The following is a 25974-nucleotide window of genomic DNA, read 5'->3' as shown; positions in this document are numbered from 1 at the left end:
TGTCAAGTTGTACGAACGAAGGGGTTATTCGTTATTGTAAGATTATTATTTAAATACGGTTTAATTATTTGATAGCCTCCGTGGTTTACCGGCTGAGGTGCTGAACTGCCAACCATGCACCACTTAGATGTTAGTGCACAACTTTAATTGGTTTCAGGTTTTAGTAACTACAGAAATCTACTCTGTAACCGATGTCGAAGTTTCCATTATAATAATTTATTCGATTAAAACACAGAAAAATGTACGAACAAAATTAAATAAAAGAATGTTCAAATAAAGTTTGAAAAATATCAAACCGTACAACTGATAAGGCTAGTCTATTATTAACTTCACGCAAAGAGAGTTCGTTCGAAACTGAGTCCACTGATTGTTATTATACAAACTTCTTATTGACATTATACATTGTTGTGGAATAAATGTGTGACAAAATCTGCAAAATTTGTGCCTAATACGATCTCAGGGGCAGGACACAAGAAAGTATCATTTTCTAACTAAAATACGATATTCTGTAATCAATTTTCATTGCTGTAATTGTTTTAAAATAACTTGATGCAGGTTATTTGTGAGGAACGTGTGGCGGTGTTCCGAGAGACGGCAAGGGAAAGCACTGTTTACAACTATGGCGTCTTACAATCAACATAATAGAACTGCTGATAGATTCAACCAAGTGGCAATTCCTCTGCGTACAAATTGTAACAGGAGAACTATTTCGAGCGATTCTATAAAACCGTCCTGATCATTTCCGTGCAGAGTGGCATTATTCTAGATCAGAGGTGCTCATGCTGAGCATCCCGTCCCGCGAGCACCCAGCACTGTAGGTGGGCGGACTGGCAGGCGATGAGCGCAGCGTATGCTACTCAACCACAGTGACGTTGTGGCTACGTTACAAGCCGGGAAGAACGAGCGAAGTTCTCCCAGTCACTGTCGATCATTGTGGCGATACCCGAGTTTGAAATGCAGGCAGAAAATAATGAAAGAAGGAGGGAAGAAATCCACGTAATTTTCAATTTATTTTGCTAGAAAAAAGTTATATATATTCATTGCAGTTTATATATTTCGACCGAATACAATAAAGAGTAAGGCCTACGACCTCAAATATTTTTTATAATATACTTAATGAATTAACATTTTCACTGTTAAATATTAAGAAGAGCTTTAGATGATGGTGGTGGTGATTATTGTTTTAAGAGGAAGTACAACTAGGCAACCATCCTCTATATAACATTAATCAGAGGGAAAAAATGGAAAGGATCCGACACTTCGAAAAATGAAGGGATTGGTCAAAGAAAGGCAAGGGCCACGAAGGCCTTGAAAATGAACGACTCCCTAGGCCTCGAGTGCTCTAATACCGACGGGGTCGGAAAAGATCAAGAGTTGACCAACACAACTCCGATGGGATAAATGACAGTGAGGAGCCTGGCACAAGTAAGTGGAAGCATTAAGGTGCTTTAGAAATATTTCGAATATAATACGGAATTAAGATGGATAAGCTGTGCTTGGGTTTAAATTATCTGATAAACTCACCAAAAATCCAACCATGCTTACCGGGAATAACATCAGTTAGGTTGTTTATTTGAAGGCATGCTGTATATCAATCTGTATATACATTGTTGTTGTACTTTACCGGGTGCATGCATAAGTCTTTTCCGCTTTCACTAAGAGATGGCGCCAGCCAACAGTACGCAGCGTATGAATTTGACACATACGTCAGTTTGTTCGTCTGATACCAACCCACCAACACGCACAAGTTGAGTCCGCCAAACACTAGCGTCTGTGTTGTATGGTTCAGTGATCATGTCGACGTTTGTGCCTGAAAAAGATTTGTAGCACGCACTGCATTTCTTATTTAATCAAAAGAATAAGGCTGTAGGAAGTCATCGTTTGCTGGTAGAAACATATGATGAACGCGCTTCATCGATTAGAACATGTGAGACATGGTTTTGACAATTTAAACTTGGCGATTTCAATGTGAAAGACAGCGCGCGCTTTGGTAGACCACAAGTCCGAAGGCGAGCAGTTGCAGGCGAAACCGTTAATGCACAACGCTATCGCCAACTAATGATTAATTTAAATCACGCATTGATCACAACAATGCGCCGTCTCACAAAGCAAAACCAGTGAAAGACTCATTGAAATCGCTTGGAGCATCCTTCCGCACCCGCCGTACTGCCCCGACTTGGCGCCATCTATCACATCTTCGCATCAATGGGGCATGCGCTGACAGAGCAGCATTTCAGCAATTCCGAGGAAGTTGGAAAATGGCTCGAGGAATGGTTTTCCGCCATTTTTCATCAAGTTCTGCAAATAATTTAACCTCGATTAAGCATTAATGAGATAATTTGCAGTGATTGACTTGAAATAAAATCCAAACCCTGAAGGACCATATCTCTGAACGTTTTATTTATATCGCAGAGGTCAAATGTACTAACCGAGCATTATTCAATAAACAACTTACTGTAGAATTAATTCTAACACTTACCTTGTTATATTGTATGCATTGTCCTCAGCGGCAATCTGCAGTTGGGGAAAGTTTACAGAAATAAAACAAATAATTTTATGAATGGCAGGTATATATTTTGCCAAATATGTATTTATTTAGTTATATACTGTGTTCTTGGTTGGACACAAATAAAGGTAGGAATTAAAATATTCATCAGTAAACTACGTTCTATATTTCTATTTATTAGTTTATTTTTAGAGATGACTACTTCGCAAAGATAGGTAGAAGCAAGGAACTGTGTCAAAGCAAGAGCGGCGGATGTCAAGAAATAGGGTACATCTTCGTGTAGAAGAAACTAGAATTTATTTTCAGGTACTCTCTCTTTCAAGAGAATGTCATATTTTGGTTCAATATTTCATTACAAATTTACTGTTGATACTCCAGATAGTTCCCCTATTTCATGCATAAACGTAAGGAATCATTTTATGTTAATTTTTCTTTGCCAAACAAGAACATTGTAACCTACCCTGTAGAAACAGTACCACGTAAGGACTAAATGCAAATTTTCCGCCACTAAATTTGGTCGATGATTCTAATGACTTGGTCGCCCAAAATAAGTGTAAGTGTGTCTTTCTTCTCTTTCGCAAGTTGACTTAGCCTGGAATCAGGTCGTCTTCATCATGTGAAGTCTGAGAGACTAGTAGTATCCATAATGAAATAAATCGTAGAATACACAATCATTTGCGAACACGATTGAACATCAAAATAAATTTTAATGTGCCAGTATCGAAATGGTCATTAAATTCTACACTTAGAATTCAGATCTGGATTCTCGCAGTGGAAGTTTAGAGGAATGTGGAATGTGTTAGTCCCACCACCACCACAAAAAAGCCTAAAAATCTCAAGTTGTGAAGATATAGGTGTCTCTTTCTGGTGTTTGAATTCTTCACAGTTAACATATTTCTCTCTCACACAGGAAAGCACTTCTAAAGTTGTCAGTTGTACAATTAGTGTATCTGACATATCCATCGAGGATTCTCCAGCAGCCGGTTTCAGCAAGCGGATTGCCAGGGAGCGACCACGAGCCATCCAGGAGTTTCTCGTCAGTGAGCACGTCACCTGGAACATGAAACAATGAATCTGTAAGCCTTCGGTCGGGCTTTACATCAAGAAAACAAACACAAGAAACATATTTATTGACAAACAAAGCAAGGATCAATTCAAAGTTTGTTGAATATCTGTCTAGAGAAGACTCTTGGGAGACTCTCTTTCCCGTGTGTGTTTTCAATAAAATCCCCATAATATTTATTTTTAAAGCTTTTTGAAAGAGATGTTGGTAGGTATACACCAATAGCTTACAAAAATCTGGACCAAATTCCGATTTTGACCTGGAGAGTCACTCTTAGCATGATTTAATATTCGCTTGAAGTGTGCAATTATTTGAGAATGTATTGTGTAATATTATTGGTTACAATTTTTCTGTTTCCGTATTGGTAGTTCTCCCGCCTGTTCCTTCCCCTTCCTTCTTAAATGTTGTCTTGGTGGCTGGATGCGCCCAGTATTTCTTTCTTTTTAATTCCCCTTCAATTCCCAGACAAGTTACTTGTCAAGCTGAAGGTTCTTTTCGAACCCAAGGCTGCTGGGCTGCGAGCATTGGAGAGTGAGTTTTGAGTCTATGTTGAGTGAAAGGTTCATGATTTGGCAGCGAATGAGCGTGTGAATGGTAAGTGTTTTTGATCTCTGTGTATATGCTATGTATATGGGCCGGGCTCATAGCCCAGCACACACTCTTGCTCTGATTGCCAGTTTGGTATTATTTCTTTAACTTCATTCTATTTTTCGTAAGAGAAGTAAAAATATACACAGAACAGTATCTTGGTTAAATACTATGTTCATTATTAACTTTGTTTGTAATCTTTGTAAACTTTGTGAAGATTTTAAATATATTGTAAAGTTTTGTTGCTCTATTAAGTAAATTTGAATTACAGATGGTCAACTAGTTGTTAATACTTTGGTTCAACTTTCGTTTCCTATAATGCAGCAGGCGAACTTTAATACGACGAATCTGTTTTCACATGACATCACCTTGGCCGAGACTGACTTCGTCCAGCGTGGACTCGATTTGAGACAGAGGTATCCTGTGCGACCTAAGGCGCTTTCAAGAAAAATGGAAAATTGACAGCTCGTTAGACTAACAGGGTTCCTGAAAGAGGAATTTTTTTTGCTATGTGCTTTACGTCGCACCGACACAGATAGGTCTTATGGCAACGATGGGAGAGGGAAGGCCTAGGAGTGGGAAGGAAGCAGCCGCGGCCTTAATTAAGGTACAGCTCCAGCATTTCCTGGTGTGAAAATGGGAAACCACAGAAAACCATCTTCAGGGTTGCCGACAGGCGGATTCGAACCCACTATCTCCCGCATGCAAGCTCACAGCTGCGTGACTCTAACCGCCGGGTGAGGAAAGAAATAATTTAACGTTATCTTCTAGTGTGGTAACAGGTGAAACGCCCCTATTTCTGCGTTCAGACCCCACTTCCTCGGTTCGTAGCAATACGAAACCGAAACATTCGCGCTGGATAAAGCACCTGGTACCGCGGTTACTATACTAGACGGTAGGGGTCATCAACTGGATGCGCAGTAGCACGCCACACTCCTGACGTCACGCGGTGACAAAGTTCGTTACACAAAGCCGACCGTTGTTAGTTGTTAACGTACCGGGCGAGTTGGCCGTGCGCGTAGAGGCGCGCGGCTGTGAGCTTGCATCCGGGAGATAGTAGGTTCGAATCCCACTATCGGCAGCCCTGAAGATGGTTTTCCGTGGTTTCCCATTTTCACACCAGTCAAATGCTGGGGCTGTACCTTAATTAAGGCCACGGCCGCTTCCTTCCAACTCCTAGGCCTTTCCTATCCCATCGTCGCCATAAGACCTATCTGTGTCGGTGCGACGTAAAGCCCCTAGCAAAAAAAAGTTGTTAGTGTACTGATGGTGTTTACCTTTGAGACAGAGTTTAACGTTTCAGTGCTGTTCTGTGCTGACATCAGTTGTTCTAACTACGCTAGACACCAGAAGGACTTTGACATTGCATTTCATTGCTTTCCGAGGAACTGTAGAATTAAATCAAATTGGATTGATGCCTGTAATCGGGATGACTCATTCGCTGTTGAGAGTGCTCGTGTGTGCTTTGTACGCAAAGCCAGCATGTACAAAACCCAAACAGACATTTCTCCTTTACCTTTACCTCCGAATTGGCTAGAAACTATATCAAGGGGGTACTTAATGAAGCCTGCGGACGAGTGCATTAATTTTATTAGGTATTAAAATGGAAAATGACTTTAGTGTCTTCGATGGAAACTCTACTAAGAAATGTCCAGGAGCTTTTACATTGTTAAAGGAAAAAATATCAGGTGTTTACAACACTACTTAACACCAATAAACCTCTAAAACAACTCTAAGATGCATGCCCGTGTGATTGGTCATGTTTCTTTAATTTTTATTGAATATATTTAGAAACAAAACTACACATCAGATCGTTCTCAGAATCACTGGTTGGATAGAAAATACGAAACTGATTCGTAAACACTTTACTTGCGAGCCGAAAGATTATTTAGTACTGAGAAAAATACTGAAATATTTCGTATTAAGCACAGCTGTAATACTCTGAAAAATTAATAAATTATAAGACATTACATTAGGTAAATGCATAGCTATAAAACCTGAGAAATATATTGAAAAACTTGAAAAATATTAAGCAAGTGGTTAAAGAGAAACAAACAAATCATTAACAGAAACGCACAGTTACAATGGGTCATGTATAGTGCCAGCCCGCCGCTGTGAGCTAGTTGAAGTCACCAATACTGCGCGTGACCTTTACCGTCTAGTATAGTAAACATGCCTGGTTCCGAAGCCGTCTATACTCATTGACGCCTCTTTCTCTTCCGTGTATACCTAACTTCAGTCGGCCAATGAGGTAACTCACGTGCGAGCCCTCGAAAGGAATTTCCATGACTGCTATTATTTTACGCTGATTATCAGGCAGACATATTGTGTATTTAACCGGGCAGGGGAGGAGTGTAGTCGTAGTGATGATTTTTGTTATAAGAGGAAGTACAACTAGGTAACGAACATTTCCAAACAAATTAAGGGGAAAGAAAAATTAAATGTTAGACAGAAACACCTGTCCCTAACTTTGCTAGTTAAAATAAACTATCTATTATCTAAACGGAGGATTTTGAAAATAAACTATAAAATAAAACAAAACATCTATATATTGAAAACGTCCGGTCCGTCCAGCCATTCTACTGGACAAATTTGATTCGTTATTGTTTTGTTATCTCCGGAATTACCTATTGGTGAATCACCAAGCATTTATGGGTCACTAAGTTCAGTCTACTTTGAGTAATCATAAAATCATTAAATGAACACTCCAATATTTGGAGATGAAGGCTTTCTCTAGCCCGCAATACATTCTGTGCTTAGCGGGTTGCACACCGATCTTTACATAACGATATCGGCGAAGGTAAACGATTAAAAATGACGGTGAGTATAAGCAAGCCTACAATTTCAACCAAACTTGGTGCACATACGGTGCAAAGTACCCTGGGGTAGGACCCCTACTGTTGGGGGTTGGGAGGGAGTGATATGTCGAATCCGTACTTTAAGGAGGAAGTGCAACTCGGGAGCCATCCTTTCCGAACAACTTAAGTGGAAAGAAAAATGAAAAAATTTAACCTCTTGATTAAAGATGGGAATTTGAAAATTAATTAAAAACAAAACATATTTTATCAAGCTGAAAGGAACACTGAAAATTTGAAGTTTATACGCCTTTGATTAATCCACTTTCTCACATAAAGTGAATGACGAGCTCAGCATTATTCTCTTCATCGGCTAATATGAGTTCGAGTGTCTCCTGCAGGCTGTGGTTCTGTCTTAGGCCAGAGAGACCGGCGAACTTTGTGATGATATGCGCCACGGTGAAGTCGGCACCACACCGGGGGTCTTCCCTCTTTAGGAAGTAAGAGTGTGAAGATCATCCATGACCTAACCTCAGCCCACACAAAACAACGGCCTCTCTCTCCGGGAAGTGTCGCAAAGAGGATCGCCATACGGTATTTGTCTTCTTAATTGCCATCAGATTGTTGGCAGTTTGAATAGCTTGCCACTCCGATTCCCAGGACGCCTTGATTTTTCGACGTAGCTGAGAACAAGTATCCGTAGCAGGAACGTTCATAGGTCTAGGTGATAAAAGTTCCGCTCACTTTTCAGCTTGATCCTCAAGTTCATTTCTAACAATTCAAAGTGGCAACTTGCAGCAAAAATGAAATGGCGTATTGGCTTTTAGTGCCGGGAGTGTCCGAGGACAAGTTCGGCTTGCCAAGTGCAGAACTTTAGATTTGACTCCCGTAGACGACCTGCGCGTCGTGATGAGGATGAAATGATGTTGAAGACGACACATACACCCAGTACTCGTGCCAGCAAAATTAACCAATGAAGGTTAAAATTCCCGACCCTGCCGGGAATCGAACCCGGGACCCCTGCGACCAAATGCCAGCACGTTAGCTATTTAGCCATGGAGCCGGACAACGTGTAGAGGTACTGTTGCACAGAATCGTGTAACTTCTGTTTCTAAGTATACCCTCCACCAATTACACGCAAGTTCTTACCTTGCACTGTCATCCAGGGATCACGGACGGAATTTCGACGAACTCCAATCCAAAACCACTTTTCTGCTTGTCTGAGGCGGCTCAAGTAGTCCATGTACAACTCCAATTCCTGACCAGAACGAGGAGAAGCAAGGTGACCGCCTTCTCTTTCACAAGTTGACTTAGCCTGGGACCACGTCTTCTTCATGATGTGAAGTCTGAGAGAGTGGTAGTAGCCATCATCAACTCTATCGTAGAATACACAATTATCTGCGAACACAATTATATCGAGTTCAGATCTGGATAATAATAATAATAATAATAATAATAATAATAATAATAATAATAATAATAATAATAATAATAATAATAATAATAATAATAATAATAATAATAATAATAATAATAATAATAATAATGTTATTGGCTTTACGTCTCATTAACTACTTTTAAGGTTGTCGGAGACGCTGAGATGTTGGAATTTGGTCCCGCAGGAGTGTTTTATGTGCAAGTAAATCTACCTGATGTATTTGTGCAGCCTGAAATACCACCGGACTGAGCCAGGATCGAAATTGTGAAGTTGGGGTCAGAAGGCCAGGGCCTCAACCGTCTGAGCCACTCAGCACTTAGTACTCAGATCTGGATTCTATCAGTGGATGTTAGGAAAATGCAGAATGTGTTAGCGAAATACGTTTATAGACGTCCAAAATGGTCATGAGTAAACGAAAATTACGCAGACTGACTGTTTAAGATGGATGTCCGAAGAGCAGGTGCCCGGGGGGGGGGGGAGGGTGTAGTCTTTTACAACATCCGTTATAGAGCATATACAGAATGTTCAGAAACAGCGTGAAAAATTATATGACAGTTAGAGCGTTGTTCATACTTATACGTAATTTCAAAAATTTGCTTCGATATCTCGCGCCATTGTCATTTTATCAGTTGCTAAAGTTAGCCAATCAGATCGCTTCGCGGGCGAATTCAAATAGGCTGTACGAGGCGGTGTTGCTAAACCTGCACGTTGCTTAGTCGGGCTTGAGAGCCATGCGAGAAATGAGCATCAAGCCCTAACACACCGTGCGTTTCAGCCAATGCCACCGTAGCGAGCTTACTATGGGCCGAGCCTATCAGGAGGCAGACACTTGTTCAAGTCCCTCCCCTGGAGAAGTTAATTTCTTCTAATGGCGCTCTCAAGCCTCGCAAAGCCCATTTGAAGTCAAATGGGAAGTGATCTGATTGGCGAACTTCAGCAACTTATAAAATGAAAACGGTGCGGTGTGTCGACGTAATTTTTGTCAAATTGCTTATCAATATGACCAACTCTCATTTACCTGGTTCACGTTGTTTCCGACCACCCTGTATTAAAAATAGACTTTGCGTGAGTTGTTTAGATCCAATAGTGACATGATACGTGTTGTGGAATTTAAATTTGATTTGCTAGTGAAGGTGGGGCTGGTAATCATTGTTTTCAGAGGAAGTGCAACAGGACAACCTTCCTTTATTGACAGTAATCAAAGGGATAAATCGAAGGGTTCCTAAATTTCGAATAATGAAGGTATCGATAAAGGAGAGAGATGGGCCACGAAGTGTGTGAAAATGAAAAATCAACCTACATCCTTCTTTTCCCTACATGTTCCAACTCGCAAAACCAGGATAAATTCACCCCTTCGTATTCCGTATTCCTGCCTCTCTCTTGTTCAAAGAACTTTATTTATCCGTATTCCAACCCTCCTTATCTTCTGACAGGAACTTGGACGTTTTTTCTTCGTATGCCTCCTTTAACCTAGCTCATTTTCCTCATATTCCTTTTTTCTCTTCTCATTGCTGTTTTCTCTATTGTACATAATGTAACATTTATTTTTTACTGTACTTTACCGCTGCTTATGTGTCATATCTGTATTTACCTCACTGTGCCTAGCTACGAGTTCTTCTATTCGTTTTACTTTCAATCTTTAATTTTCCACGTACTTTTCTTTTGCCTTTATGTTTTGTTGTTAATTGTTGTGTCTCTACAGTTATTAGATTTTAAATTTTATTCCGCTATTTTTATCATTAGATGATTTTTCCTCACTGTTCATTCACTTATTTCTTTAAGGTTGCCTTGTGCTACTCCTTTGTAAATATATTTTTCATTGCGGAACTCTGTAATTCGGATTCTCGCTTTTTGGTTTCCCAAATAAATAAATAAATAAATAAATAAATAAATAAATAAATAAATAAATAAATAAATAAATAAATAAATAAATAAATAAATAAATAAATAAATAAATAAATAAATAAATAAATAAATAAATAAATAAATAAATAAATAAATAAATAAATAAATAAATAAATAAATAAAAATCAGACATTACAACACTGTCATAAAACCAGAAAGTCTATATGCGATCGAATGTATTCCACTGAACAGGAAGGGCTTACTAGAAAACATTGAAAAGACAGAAAGGAAGATCTTGAGGAAGATACTAGGGCCCAGGAAAGTGGGTCAAGAATTTATACTGCGACCAAATGAGGAACTATACAAATGGACCGAAAAAATCACAACATCCTTCAAGAAGAGAAGACTCTGCTTCTACGGACACATTAAAAGAATGCCACCAGAGAGAACAGCCAAGCGAATTCTGGAATACATGGAGAACAGGAAGACACAAACTAGCTGGCTTAAAGGGGTCAAGGAGGATATGGAGGAAAATAATATATCACAGCAGGCAGCATACAACAGACAGGAATACAGAAAAATCATCAACAAAATTAAGGGATTCCAAGATCAAAGTAGCAAAAAACGGACCGGCAACAACTGGTCACGAGAATGTAAAGAAGCCCACTCCGAAAGGATGAAGAAGTACTGGGCCGATTGAAAGAGGAAGAACCGTAAATGAATGATGCTTAACGTGGCCCATAGTAGACCTATTCGAAAACAAGAAGAAGAAGAAATAAAAATAATAAATAAATAAATAAAGAGTTGGCCAAAGGAGCTCAGGCAGGAAAATTTCCAGGCGAGGAGTCTGATACAAGTGTGGGGGAACAATGGCAGACTCAGATAGGAAGAGCGTGGACACCAACCCATGCTCCCAAGTTCAGAGAGAGATTTTAGGGCCGTTTTACGACAGGCAAGAAAACAGTGGATATATTCATTTTCATCTGACCGTTTTGGACGTAAGGCATACCATCAAAGGGACATCTTTGTCACTTTCGACAACCGGAAACGTTTGTGGAAGTATAGTGCTGAAGATGTATAATAGGAATTAAAATACTCAGTTAACATTACCGAAGAACCTCAGGAGAGTTCCTGTCCACACTGCACAGTTCACCAATCACCTATACTTTATCTTATTGCAGTAGATTTGTCACGTAGCGATTCCAATTCCCCATATATTTCGAGTTATCGATACTTCATGTTCTTCTAATTCCGATTGTTGTCTTCATTCTCCTCTTAATCAATAGTAGCTAAAGTCCACTCGGTCTTACAGCTTATACAATCACTACCTTCACCAGTTAAAGGGACGGCCACTAAATTAGACGGGTCAGAGAAATTACGCTGTTGCCGAGGTTATGTAGCAAGTGTCTAATTGAACACACCATTTCGGAGTGCGACGCAGTTTGTTCTCTCCGAAGCTCCTGATGTTACCTCCTACAATGCCTCAAAACAAATTATACTGCAAACTTCAGGGAATACTGCTGGTTTCAGCGGTATAACTATTTTTCACATAAACCAAATTAAAATAATTATTAAGAATAAAAACCTGAACAAGTAAATTTAAATGGCCACATTTTTATTTCTTCAGCCAAAAAACTGTTGTATTCTGGAATAATATAGAAAATAGTCTGAATTAATTTTTGTGCCTGAAACATTTTTCCATGGGTTCTTTAGTTCTTCTTGGAAATGGAGCGGAAAGTGGCCATATAATAGACGATAGCCGAGGTCGTTTGGGTCACGCAGGACACAAGACAGGATAAGTAGGTACTTTCGGATTACGCATTAATCTCTATCAGTTTTCTTAAAATTTTGTATTTATTTATCGTTTAAAATTTAATTTTACCTGCGTAATACAGTAAAGAGAACTACAGTGGAACATCGATATCTCGAATCACCTCAGAATCTAAATTTTATTTCGAGTTATCGAATTTTCGAGATATGAGAATATAGTTTTTGAGCATGTATGGCACATAATTGAATCATATGTATCTACGTGCTTATACTGAATACAGTATTTTTAACAATATTTAAAAGTATACAAACAAACTCTATTTTACGGCATCACTTTAATTATAACACTTATTACAGTAACTTTTTAGACGACAGGGTACAGTACATCTGAAACAAGAAACATACCTCCGTTAACACTCTTGGAAAGAAATCCATTAATCTCTCCTGTTAATCTTTCCTCCCTTCACGTTGAAACTTCTAGTCAATACCACGCAGCCGAGATTCGTAAATGGAGCTTGTCATCCGCGACTTCGGGGGTTGCTTTTGTATGTAACTCTTAATTCACATCCGAGAAACAGTGACGCTTCGCCGATTTTCCGATCACTAGAAGCACTGGACGCATTTGAACTCTGGCTATACAGAAGAATTTTGAGATTATCATGGACTCAGAAAATTACAAACGTTGAGGTTCTACGCCGAGCTAACAAGAGACCAGAGCTGATCAACACCATCAGGTGTCGTAAACTACAATATTGAGGACACATATATGAGGAATCAGGAAAGATATGAGGTGCTTCAACTTATCCTGCAAGGAAAAATAGAAAAAGATCTCCTGGGTGAAGAATTATTTCCTGACTCGACGACCTTAAAACCTGGTTCAACAAAACATCTGCAGAACTGTTCCGAATTGCAATGGATAAAGCCAGAATAGCCATGTTGATCGCCAACGTCCGAGGCGGACAGGCACGCTAATAATAATAATAATAATAATAATAATAATAATAATAATAATAATAATAACAAACCTCAAACTGGCGCCAAGTGAGCTAGAAGGGACTCACGGAAAAGTCAAGCGAGTTGAAAAATTTAAGTCTCTTGGTGAATGGATAGAACCTAACTTGTCCGAAAAAGAAGCCTTTTCTTCACGCATGAATAAAATGGAAATGGCTTACCATCTGACTAAAAATGTCTATAACAAAAGAACTATATCTCTGAATGCAAAAATCAAACACTATTGCACTGTCATCCGGCCAGAGGCTATATATGCTGCGGAATGTCTCGCCATGAACAAAAAAGGCATGATGGAGAAATTGGAGGCCAAGGAAAGAAAGATTTTGAGAAAAATCTTAGGTCCAGTCAAAGACAACGGCGAGTTTAGGAGACGGCACAACCAGGAGTTGTACTCGCATGTGGAGAAAATAACTGATATGATGCGAAAAACGAGGATTACTTTTTATGGACACATGGCCCGAATGAATTCAACACGGTTAACCAACCGCATTTTCACTTTCCTCCAAGAGAAAAAGGCAAAGGGTCATGGTTCAGTGAGGTACAGATAGATCTGCAGGAGATTGGGATCTCATTTGAAGATATCCAGGAGCGTGTCCCACTTTAAAAAAACTCCAAGAACAACAGAGTTTCCTACGAAAGCCGAAGATGAAAACTGGAAAGGCATGGACGGAAGAACGAAAGGAGCAACACCGTATACGAATGAAGGAATACTGGACCAACATTAAAGCTCAAGGGAAACAGTTGAAATGACGTGGTCCTTAGTTGGCCGAAACGAAACAAAATAATAATAATAATAATAATAATAATAATAATAATAATAATAATAATAATATTTTAGTTTATCGGTTCCTATCATATTAGCTCCCACCATCACTGTAACCCTTTCTTTACTTGTTAACTGTCACAAACCACAAATGGCGTATTGCACAGTTAATGTTGCACAAAATTCGAGTTACAGGATATTCTTCTTTTGCTTCAATGGAGGAAATGATTGCTTCGAGAAAACGAGAAATTCATGTATCAAAATTTCGAATAATAGGGAAATGAATACACGTGAAGAATAGGCAAAACATCCGGGAAATATAAGTTACTTCGAGATACTGAACATTCGAGTGGTTATTCGAGATATCACCTTTTAATGTCCAAAAAACACTTTTTCCGTTTTTCATATTTTTTGATAGTTTAGTCATTATTTTATAATATACTGCTTGTTTATTTTGTACAAGTCATCCCGTAAGGTCTCAAATGCCATTTAAATGTCACTCTGACAGCTGTGTGACACGCCCACTTTTTGTATAACAGATATATTTTTGCCGCATTATAAAAAATTAATTTCGCGGCATGTGCTCTCGTTCTAGGGTTGGTAAAAGTGTTGCGGCTTGGCGGGTGATGCTTTTCTTTTGTTTTGTGTCATGGCTGTTCTTTTGAACACGTCCTGTTGTGGAAAGTAAACACAAAGTAAAGAAGTATTTTTGTAGGATACCCAGCTCAAGTAGATTGTTCAAGAAGCGCCGTGTAGGCCCTGGAAAGACAGTGTTTGTTGGCTATAATACCTTATGTATGGGATTGTATGACGCGGTGCTGACCTATAATGAGGGCTGTGTGGGTCGTATGATAGTGCTGGAAAATTTAGGAATTAATCCCGGCAGAAACATGCGACAAATTTGTAGTGAAATTGATGCAGAGCGAGTGAGAAAAGCTGACCTGCAGGCTGATATGGTGATCAAGAGGAACAGGGTAATGAGCAGGAACGGGAAGAGAGCAAGGGAAGATGACTGTGATGATCCAGATGATCCAGAATATGGACCAGGGATGCACTAGGCAGTGTGTAACTTGAATTCCTTTTTTCCGAAGGTATCATGTTTAAAGATATTCAGGTATTTGTCTCAGTATGTATTTAAGCCAGTTAAATGAAATTTTTACCAGCTGTTTTACTGTGTTTTATGAACATACTGACATTATTTTATGCCTCTAACTCAAATAGTTCCAAAGTTATTGATTATAACACTTCACATAAAGCAGTTATTTTTAGCAGTAAGGTAAAAAAATATGTTTCTGCTATGTGTGAGGTTAGATGAGTTATAAAATTGTCAGTATTTACAGCAAACATTTCTTTTGAACCATACCAAATTTCATCATTCTAAGCTTCATAGTTTTGTAGAAAAATACTTTTAAATATGAACAATTTAACATTGCCAAGATAGGGTGTACCACGAGGATCTGGAGCTGACCGGATTCGACTAGACAACACTGCACGGTCAGCGTTGCCAATCATTCATAACAGACACTGGATGTACAAAATATGGTACAACTACTGTAGTATCGTCTATACCTCAGACAATTTCATGTTGTCAAAATCGAGGATCAGACTGAGATAGGTCAATGAAAGTAACAAATTTGTTCTAGCCTCTACCAGAAAAAATAGTGCAGAAATCATAACATATTTACTCCAGGGAGCAGGCGCTACTCGCTCCGCGCGGGACGGCTAGCTGTGGCGTGAGAAGCGAGCAGCGGACAGACGGGTTGCATACCGTGGTGGTACCTTCAGTAACCGCAATGAGATGATGATACAACTACAAATTAATAATATTATAATATTATTATAATATGGAACGAACAAGACACAGATAATGGAGTACTAGTATGTAAGCCTGCCTGGAACAGTAAAAATTAGTATGTAAATGTAATTGGAAATTCTAAGTGAATATGGTAATACATCTTAGCACAAAAGTTACACTTCCCACCGTTACGTGTATGTCAATTGTAGAGAATAGTCACAGGAATTGTTTAATTTTTTCATGAATCATATTGAGTGTTGTAGATGGGAGTTGTACTTTGACGTTTATGGATCTCCGAACACTTGAGTTATTCCATAGGCATATAGTTATCTATGGGTAAACATTTTAGTGGAGAGATTCATTTTAAATCTATGTAAAGTTTTGTAAAGTTTGTCCCTGTGCCTTTTTTCCTTGTGCCTGCATATATCCTCCGCTTAAGAATCAATGGTATGTCAACATTGCCAAACCTATTCTTGGCATATACACTTTCCTCCTGAAGCTGAGTCCATCAGAATTTCTGTATGAACAATATTTTTGTCTAGCGTTACCGCAATCCAACTCGTACTTCCATTTATATGTAGATTCCCCATTTCTTCCCTAAGTCCGAAAACCTTCTTTTGTGTTGCAAATCCTTTCAACATTTCAATAATCTCAAATAACGATACTGAATCCTTGTATTTATTTTAAGTATAGCAACTTGATCAATAACAGACAGCAACTGGTCTGTATTATTGTAGCGCAAACAATATGACGGTCACGCGTGTCTGTTGGCTTCAATTCTGTTTCACGTTAGTGAGGTACTCTATAGTATCTTATGCTATGCTTATTGGCTGGCATAGACGATGTTGCTAATATGGTGTTGGGAAAAAATCTTGGCCTCAGGGAGTGAATGCATGGTGGTATGAGACGCCATCTCTATGTTATTCTGTGTTTGTTAGCAATCATTTACAGAGAAGCTTCAGACATTTTTAAAGTACCAAATTCCTGGTTGTGAGAGTTTCATTGTTGAATTTCAGTACGTATTACGTCTTGCACTTCCCCTCCATGCTCGCTCAGTTGTTCTCGTTTCGCTCTGAGTTGACGCTAGTTGGCACAATGCACATTCAACGCAATGTCTCACCCATAAAGTCATGGTATTTGATAGTTTATGAAAAATAAAATAATGTCTAATATCTCCATTCTGATACCTCATACGGTAAAATGAAGTTAATACACACGATTGAAAATTATATGTCGTAAAATTTTATTATGTACAATTTTTTGATACAGCTAATAACATGGGAGATATTTGGCATTATCTGTTTTGACGTTTTCAGTATTGCTAAACCGCTGTATACTTGTGAATTAGCATAAAGTCTAGTGCACCAACACGGTATCCCTGAACTTAAATATAGATTTACCGGGCGAGTTGGCATTTCGGTTAGAGGCGCGTGGCTGTGAGTTTGCATCCGGAAGAGATTGGGCTCGAATTCCACTGTCGGCAGCCCTGAAGATGGTTTTTCGTCGTTTCCCATTTTCACACCAGGCAAATGCTGGGGATGTAACTTAATTAAGGCCACGGCCGCTTCCTTCCAATTCCTAGGCCTTTCATATCCCATCGTCGCCTTAAGACCTATCTGTGTCGGTGCGACGTAAACCCACTAGCAAACAAATATAGATTTTCAAGAAATTCTTTTTAGTCGTTCTCGCATGATGTCGTAATGTAGAAGCAGGCAAACAGAATTCAACTGTATTTAATTTTCGACATTCGTACTCCAAATCCGCTATAAAAATGCATTTTCATATAATATTTGAAGTGTACAGACAATATAACAATTTAATTTATATATATGTCAATGTTGATCATTTCTATATACTGATCACTGGAGCGGGTCTTGTAGTTGTAGTAGTGTCCTCTTGTAATGTCGACTCACCATAATCATTGTCAAGCCATGCGTGCTGAAAATATTAAAATAAGGTATTACGGAGTTTTCTCGCATTCCATTAACGGAGTTTGTAAACAAAATGTTTTATATTTTCATTAACAGTCACTGACCACAGCAATATTTTTCGGTCATTACTCTCATATAACTGGTTAATTTATAATAAGCAATTAATTCAGGCGTCTCAAAACAGTACATTTAGCCCTTTTGTGCCCTTTAGCCCTTTACATCCAGCTCCAACAGCACCTCCGTGCCCTTTAACCCTTTAGATCCCTTCAGAACTTCAAACTCTTAGCCCTTTAGTGCCTTTTAGAAATTTAGGGCTGTTTAGCTCTTTCGTGTGATTTAAGGCTCTAGCCCGTTTAGCCCTCCAGGACATTTAGTCCTTTAGTGCTCTTTATCCCTTTAGCCCTTTAGTGCCCTTTTACCCTTTAAATTTTCAATTACACCTCTTTCTTTTGTGTTCATGACTGTGCAGTTTTCAAAACTCTGCCGCCAGAGCTACTAAACATAATTCTACAGTATATAGACTTGATATGTTGTAAGATTCATCATCACCCCTGCCTGTCATTGTTAAATCAGTTCTTTGGGCCGACCACCGCGGAGTTTTCAGGACTTAGCCGCCTTAGACACTTACCTCTGATTCCCTGATGTCGCCCTTCAAAGTTATTCCTAAATACGCAAAAAATACGTATTACACCACGTCCCTAAACCCATATAAACAGTGTAAATTCACCATCTTGTTCAGAATTCCAATTTCAGCTCCGAGTCACTGAGATCAGTATCCAACGTTATTCCTATACGAGCAATGCGGGCACATTTGGACTACACCACCTCCCTAGTTCCACAAAAGCGATGTACAGTTACTATCATGTTCTGAATACCACGTTTAGCGCTAATTCCCTGAGTTCACCCTCTAAAGTTATTCCTATACTAGCAGAAATACCCGTTCTTCGTACGGGTTATCAGAAACTGGCTTTAGTTACTTATACAATCGGTGTGACTGACTTCGAATTATAGTGATTCTTCTTCTTCTTTTCTTCATGGGGCCTCTAACTATTAGCTCCTAATTAGCGTCGAACTCTAAGATCTTTTGCTACCATGTTTTTCCTTTTCCTTCATTCCCACAAAGCTGCAGGTTTAGTGTAAGTATACTTCCGCTAGATAGTACCACAAATATAAATATTATTGAATGTATTTGTTTGATCCGACATTTCGTAACTATTACAAATGATCAAGGATATACGCGATGCATAAAAGAAACTACTATAATTATCGAGACTTATAATTCTCAGGGCTTGTCACTCATGTCGCACATCATATAATGAATCTTAGTATAAATGTTTAAATTTTTTTCAAAAGTCATGCGCGCACCATCTTGACTATTGTGTACAGTATATAGGTTGTTTTCATGGTTATAATGATCGTAAAATTGGACAAAAATATCGGCACTAATAACATCAGCGATCCTACTACTCCATGATTTGATAGAAAATAGTTTAAACTATAGGTAACAGATTCCGCAAAATGCTGAAACCTAAGCCAGTACGTAAAAAAGGAGGCCCGTCGGCAACCGCTGGTCGCTGTACTACGTAGATCTCCGGGGCTATTGTTTTTATACTTCACTCTCTTTCCATCCCCGTCCAAGGGAGTGCTATGAGCGTCTTACACAACAGTTTATTATTTCCAGATAGTAAGTCATATGTGTATCAATTTTGGTTGGCAGCTATGCCCAAACGTACATGCATAATCTAGCTGCTGTAGAATCCTAGAGCTGACGTTGCCATGGTTACGGCCGTTCGTTTCTTTATCCGATTCCTAGAGCAGGGGTAGAGTGGTTCCAATATCTCCATAACGGTTGGTTTTAGGGCCTTAAAACATGGTTTTCGGGCCCGACGGGTTTACCAAGTTTAGTTCTTTTGCGTCAAGGGGTTTAAAATGAGCTTTGTCTCGTGCTTGTACGACAAATTCTATTTCGCCTATATTAGCCTATTATTTTAATATTTTTATATCTCCCCCCGTCGCCCCCTCCCTCGAATTGTTTTGAAAATAAAATACAGCCCATGTTACTCACTGGCAATGCAGCTTTCTATAGGTGAAGTAATTTTTAAAATTGGTTCAGTAGTTTTAGATTCTATCCGTTACAAACAAATATACACTTTTTCCTCTTTATAATATTAGTATAGAAGAATAGATTACATCCCTACACATGGTTGCCGTCAGAAAGGGCATCCAGTCATAAAACAGGGTCAAATCCACATGTGCGACACAGTTCGTACCCGCAAACCTACAGGTGTGGGTAAAGCGATAGAAGAAGAAGATACTCATTTTAAAAATTCATCCGCTTTTTTATTCTTTTCACCCCCTTAAGTGGGTTTTCCAAAAAGATTGTGTTCATTTTTAAAGGAGATTCCACGTACCAATTTTAAAGTCTGTAACATATTCATTTTTTGAGATATATGTATCCTCATATAAATAATTCAACTCCTTCCTCACTTCTTTTCACCCACCCCTCCCCCCTTAAGTGGATTTTCTAAAGGGGATTTCAAATATCAATTTTCATGTCTGTAACATGTTAGGTTTCTGTGATTTATTGTAGACAATTTCGCTGCTGTAGAATCCTGGAGCTGACGTTGCCATGGTTACGGCAGCTCATTACTTATATCCGATTCCTAGAACAGGGGTAGTGTGGTGCCAATATCTCCGCAACGGTTGATTTTAGGGCCTTAAAACATTGTTTTCGTGCCCGTAGAGGTTACCGAGTTTTGTTCTTTGCGTCAAGAGGATTAAATTGAGCTTTGTCTCGTCATTATACGACAAATTCGATATTTTGCCTATATTAGCCTATTATTTTTATATCCCCCCCGTGCCACACACCTCGAATTGTTTTGAAAATAAAATACAGTCCATGTTACTCAATGGCAATGTAGCTTTCTATAGGTGAAGAAATTTTTAAAATCGGATCAGTAGTTTTTGAGTCTATTCGTTACAAACAAACAAATATTTCCTCTTTTTAATATTAGTACAGATAAGGAATGCATGGGTATTTTCCCTTACAGCACCTCCGTAGTCCCATACGAACAGTGCGTTATCACCATCTTGATCACAGTTCCAAATTCACATTGGATTCACTGAGATCGACCTCCGACGTTATTCTTATATACGCAATGCATACGTATTAGGTCTTACCCCACATTCCTAATCCTATATAAAAAATGTATTGTCACCATCTTGTTCAGAATTTCAAGGTTAACTCCGGGTCCGTGAGATCAGCCTCCAAATTTATTACTACATATATATAAATACTTGCGCCACCTAAATCCCATACAAACAACGTATTGCTATCCTGTTCAGAATTCCAAGTTCGGTTGCGAGTCCCCGAGGTCAGCCTCCAACGTTATTCTTATATAAAAACGAATACGAATCAGACCTTACAGCGCCTCGCAGTCCCATGCAAATGACGACAAATGGTGTGGAGATGTAAGGGACGCGGGGCATAACTCTAGTGTAGGCACTCCACTCACTGCGCTCGCTGTACACGGTGGCTCGGCTTCAGGTGATGCTCTATAGGTTACAACCACTAAATTACTTTTTTCTTGCCGTGCGGGCAGTATGCGCCGTGGCGATTGTTAAGAGCCTCTCGAATGGAGGGGGGCAACTGTTCTGATCCCAGAGCTTGGCCTGGATTTGCAATGACAGGTTACAGCTACTAAATTACTTTTTTCTCGCCGTGCGGGCAGTATGCGCCGCGGCGATAGTGAAGAGATCTTCCGAAGGGAGTGTGGCCCCATGACCTGGATTCGGAAAGATACATTACATATATTTCTTCGCGTGTTTCTTGCTGTGTTTTTATTCTGCGCGTGTTGATAACGGAAGCAGCGAGTTAGGATTTGTGGGAATGACGTCATATCGGCCAATGGCCATGCTCGTAGCTGGCCGGCTAATGGTCGATGGCGCCTGAAAACTATCATTGTGTTATGAAAGTAAATATACCTTTTTGGCGGGCTGGTTAGGTCCCTGGGAACCCATCTCTCTTCTAAAAGGATGTTAAGGTCAAATTCGTATATATTTATTCGCGAAGTTCTGTGCTATATACTGGAGTGCCTACACTAGGGCGCTACTGGGACGCGGCGCAGCATCTTCGAGAATTGCAAGCGTTTGGAGGTGGTGGTGTAATAGTTTGGCTGGGATTAGGCATGGCCATCGTACACATTTGATACCTGTTCTAGGGAATGTATACCGATGAAATACTTCGATTATTTGTAAAACCGTTTAGGAATAATATGGGACTTAATTAACATTCGTCGAAGACAATACTCGCCCTCATCGAGGTGCATGAATGAGGAAGTCCATGGGACAGGTGGGCATCAACCACATGAATTAGTCTGCCAATTCACTGGACATGAACTCCATTGATCATTCATAGGGAAGCTTGAAAACTGCTGTTTTAGTCGTCTATAACTTCCACAGGTACTTCCAGACCTCATTAGAGTTGCCAAGATAGAATATGACCTTCCTCAAGACGACGTGAAGTGAATATACTGATCGCAAGTACGCCACAAGTATCACAGAGTTGAGCAATGCCAGATGAGGCCGTACACGACACTAAAGAAGTCTGCAGAAGGGATAACCGTCACAGTCCCAAACACAGAAATTGTCACCTTTACACTTTGTGTTGCAAAAATATAAAATGTCAGTTTATAAGTTTCTGTGATACAATAAACGACATCCTGTAACTTTATTATGTCATTGCATCCTTAGCGTTCCAAACATTTTACGATGTATTACTTGGAATTACTTTTTTCAGAAACAGGCATAAATGATTAAAAATAGCATATTTATTAAGCTTGGTACATGGGCATTTGCATGTCAGAAACATTCATTTAAAAATAAGACGATTTTTAAAAATTTGGTGGATGATTGTGCCCTCAAAGAGGGCTACATTTCATAAAGTTACACTTCTTATGTCTGGAGAAATATTCAGGTGTGATAGCGACACGAGTTCAACATAGTTGTAGAATATCTTGCGTTCAATAATTTACGTATTTCAGGGTCAGGTCCTTGGCAAATTCTCTCGAAGTGGAACATGTATCATATTTCTGAAAATAGTTTTTACGACAACGTGTATCTCAGGAGCTATGAAGAGCTAAAATAACTGATAAGGATGCTCACAGTAGGCACAAACTTGTTTACGAACTGATTTTTTTGCGTCTTTAAGGGACTCTTATCTCTTCTTGCACCATCGAGCAAAATCATCAATATTTTATAGTTGGCATATTATGTACCTTACATTTGAAGGTATACTTACACGTTGACGTAATGAGTGTGGCGAGGATTTAACGGGAGAAAGAATCATCCCGATGACGAGTACAGCTACCCAAAGTTCCACCATCTCGTTGTTCCTGAAAGTAGTAAAACATTTTATTACTACACTTATCGTTATCACGAACTAACGATGTATCCATGATTAAGTATGGAATTATCTGCGATCTCCAAAAATCAGCAGCTTTCACCTTGGTGTGTACCTGGGTAGGAAGATCCCTTTTTTGATCTCTGGTAGAGAAGGAAGAAGGAAGTGCATTCATACTAAATGTAAGCTGGGTGATTTACGACAAAAGAGCAGCGTTGCAAAAATGTTGCAAAGTTTGGGCTGGGAAGACTTGGGAGAAAGGAGAAGAGCTACGACTAAGTGGTATGTTCCGAGCTGTCAGTGGAGAGATGGCGTGCAATGAGATTAGTAGGCAAATAAGTTTGAGTGGTGTGTCTAAAAGTAGGAAAGATCACAGTATGAAAATAAATTTGGAATTCAAGAAGACAAATCGGGGCAAATATTCGTTTATAGGAAGAGGAGTTAGGGATTGGAATAACTTACCAAGGGAGATGTTCAATAAATTTTCAATTCCTTTGAAATAGGGAATCCGCCACCTGGGGGACTGCTCTAAATCCAGATCAGGATTGATTGATTGATTGATTGATTGATTGATTGATTGATTGATTGATTGATTGATTTATTGATTGACTGATTAAGCTGTTGTCCAAAATGTTTAATAAGCAGTCTTTTATCGTCATCATCTCAGTAACGTCCAGGACAGACAAGGTAGAGTTAGATAATATCTCGAATTTTCCTCACCGTATAGATGTGAGTGGAGAACACAACGTACAGAGACAGGGCCTACCGTTGAACGTTAGACTCTCGTTCTACAACACACAAACAGTACAAGTGTATTGTTTTTTTTTTTTTTCTTGCTATTTGCTTTACGTCGCACCGACACAGATAGGTCTTATGGCGACAATAGGATAGGAAAAGCCTAGGAGTTGGAAGCAAGCGGCCATGGCCTTAAGTAAGGTACAGATCCAGCATTTGCCTGGTGTGAAAATGGGAAACTACGGAAAACCATGTTCAGGGCTGCCGACAATGGGATTCGAACCCACTATCTCCCGGATAAGTGCATTGCTAGTGAGGATCAGCGTTGTTTCAAAATTCCCAATAAGCAGTCTCTTAACTTCAGAGAGTATCCTGATATCTAGGGCCCGAATTTTTATATAATTAGATATTCCACTCTTTTGCTGTGTAGTAAAAAACTGAAAATGGCGACGTAAAGCCCCTAGCAAAAAAAAAAACCAACTGAAAATGAAGTCTGCAAATAGTGGTTTTAATACGGTAATTAATACCTGTGTTTTGTTTTACATATTCTCAGTAATATTACATATTTTTATATATCATGCGAAGAATGTCAAATGTTTGTATATACACTATCTAGGTTATTATTGAAAATAAATTAAAAATTGTATCAGCATTTTAATTTTCAGACATAGGAAAATAACCTAATTGGCGTTTTCGTGTCACATAAAAATTATTTCGCTTATTAAATTTGGCTTTAAAGTTCCTTTAAAATTGGGATTTCTAATTCTTTATCCCAGTGTCTCAACTGCATAAAACAGCACTAATCCTTTCTCAGAATCTGGGATGGCAAGGTTCCTTATATTGTTCAGAGTTTCTAATGCTGAAACGAAATCTGCGAAACGCGAAGAATTTAACCTAATTTTCTTGACACGACATAAGCCCAAAAAGGCTGTATCATGTTTAGAAATCCAGGTTTTTCAAGGTCTCTATCTGTTAGTGAGTTCATTAGTGGTAGACACGAAGAGTTCTTGGAAGGTATTTCACCCAGATAATTTGCTCTTTTAAAACATACACCGGTGACACCGTGCGATGTTAAACGGTCCTTCTCAGCCTTCAAAAGAATGTTATCGGATCAGCGCCCAAACATCACAATGGAAAACCTGGGGAAGTTCTTGGTGATACATTGCGCATCACGATCAAAAATGTTACCGTATTATTTGGGTTAAAGGAAAGATTCTAAATTAACATTATTTAGTAACTTTTTTGGTTTCAGGGCATGAATCCAACAGTAAATTAGCTACAACAATCCATTGTGTAATGAACTCCGCGATTTCCAGTACATAATAGTTTTTAATTATTTGAGCTATTTTGATTATGCGCTTAATTTCATTATTTAATTCTGTCAAAATTAGAAAACAGTAGGCTATACAAATTACCTAAAGCAACATATATCGTATGATATGGATGTATTTGAAACAATATGTTATTATCACATATCATAACAGTAAGTCATTATAAAAGGAATATACGAACTTTTTTAGAAAATTTTGTGCATTAATAATATTACATATTTTATTAACATGGCTTATTTAATTACATATGTTCTTCTTCTTCTTCTTATTCTTCTCTTCTACCTATTTTCCCACACCTATGGGGTCGCGGGTACGAGCTGCGTCGCATATGTGGATTTGGCCCTATTTTACGACCGGATTCCCTTCCTGACGTCAATCTTTTATGGAGGGATGTAAGCACTATTGCGTGTTTCTATGGTGGTTGTTTGTGTATTATGTTGTCTGAATATAATGAGGAGAGTGTTGGGACGGACACATACACACAGTCCCCGAGCGAGAAGAATTAATTAGAAGCGATTAATATCCCTGACCCGGTTGGGAATCGAACTCGGGACCCTCGGAACCGAAGGTCAGCACGCTGACCATTCATCCAACCAGTCGGACATATGTTATGAATATTAAATGTTTAACTACGTATATCACTGATATTTACTAAATTTGTATGCGCAAATTTCGCACTTTGGTGTTGCATAAAATCCCGTATTCTACTTGTCCTGTTAGTGAATCTCGTTTATCCGACGGGATGACGGATTACCGGGAATGTCGGTTAACACGGGAAGAGAAATGAAACCAATATCGTGAATGCTTACATATGTCACATTACTGAAGCAGTTGATACATATATTCTGTGCAAAACACAATTTCAATTTGAGCATGAAAAGATGCTCCTGAAAATTAAAATTAAAGTTTGTAATAGACTTTTGCTTGCCTGCAGAATGTCTTCTTTTCGCCACAAAGGTACGCATTCCTTGTGGTGGTGGTGATTATTAGTTTAAGAGGAAG

The 25974-nt window shown here is 38.9% G+C and overlaps 1 protein-coding gene across 3 annotated transcripts in view; it reads right to left on the bottom strand.

The window, feature by feature from the left end:
- Window positions 1-2574: 2574 nt before the first annotated feature.
- LOC136881148 (uncharacterized) overlaps window positions 2575-25974 on the bottom strand; it is a 69182-nt gene continuing 45782 nt past the window's right edge. The window contains exons 1-5 of one of the 3 annotated variants that reach the window (XM_068229285.1): window positions 23627-25232; window positions 22805-22898; window positions 17431-17512; window positions 8102-8350; window positions 2575-3559 (exon numbers count right to left, since the gene is read on the bottom strand). In XM_068229285.1, coding sequence (XP_068085386.1) covers window positions 3393-3559; window positions 8102-8350; window positions 17431-17512; window positions 22805-22888 — 582 coding nt within the window. In that variant the 5' untranslated portion in view covers window positions 22889-22898; window positions 23627-25232 and the 3' untranslated portion in view covers window positions 2575-3392. Of the gene's footprint in view, window positions 3560-8101; window positions 8351-17430; window positions 17513-22372; window positions 22899-23626; window positions 25233-25974 lie in introns of those variants that run through there. The other 2 variants (XM_067153814.2, XM_068229286.1) reach the window with 2 other exon arrangements.

Source organism: Anabrus simplex, chromosome 9, assembly GCF_040414725.1.
Source record: "Anabrus simplex isolate iqAnaSimp1 chromosome 9, ASM4041472v1, whole genome shotgun sequence".
NCBI classification, from domain to species: domain Eukaryota; kingdom Metazoa; phylum Arthropoda; class Insecta; order Orthoptera; family Tettigoniidae; genus Anabrus; species Anabrus simplex.
The sequence above is the reverse complement of the archived record's forward strand: the minus strand, read 5'-3'. Positions and strand labels throughout refer to the sequence as shown.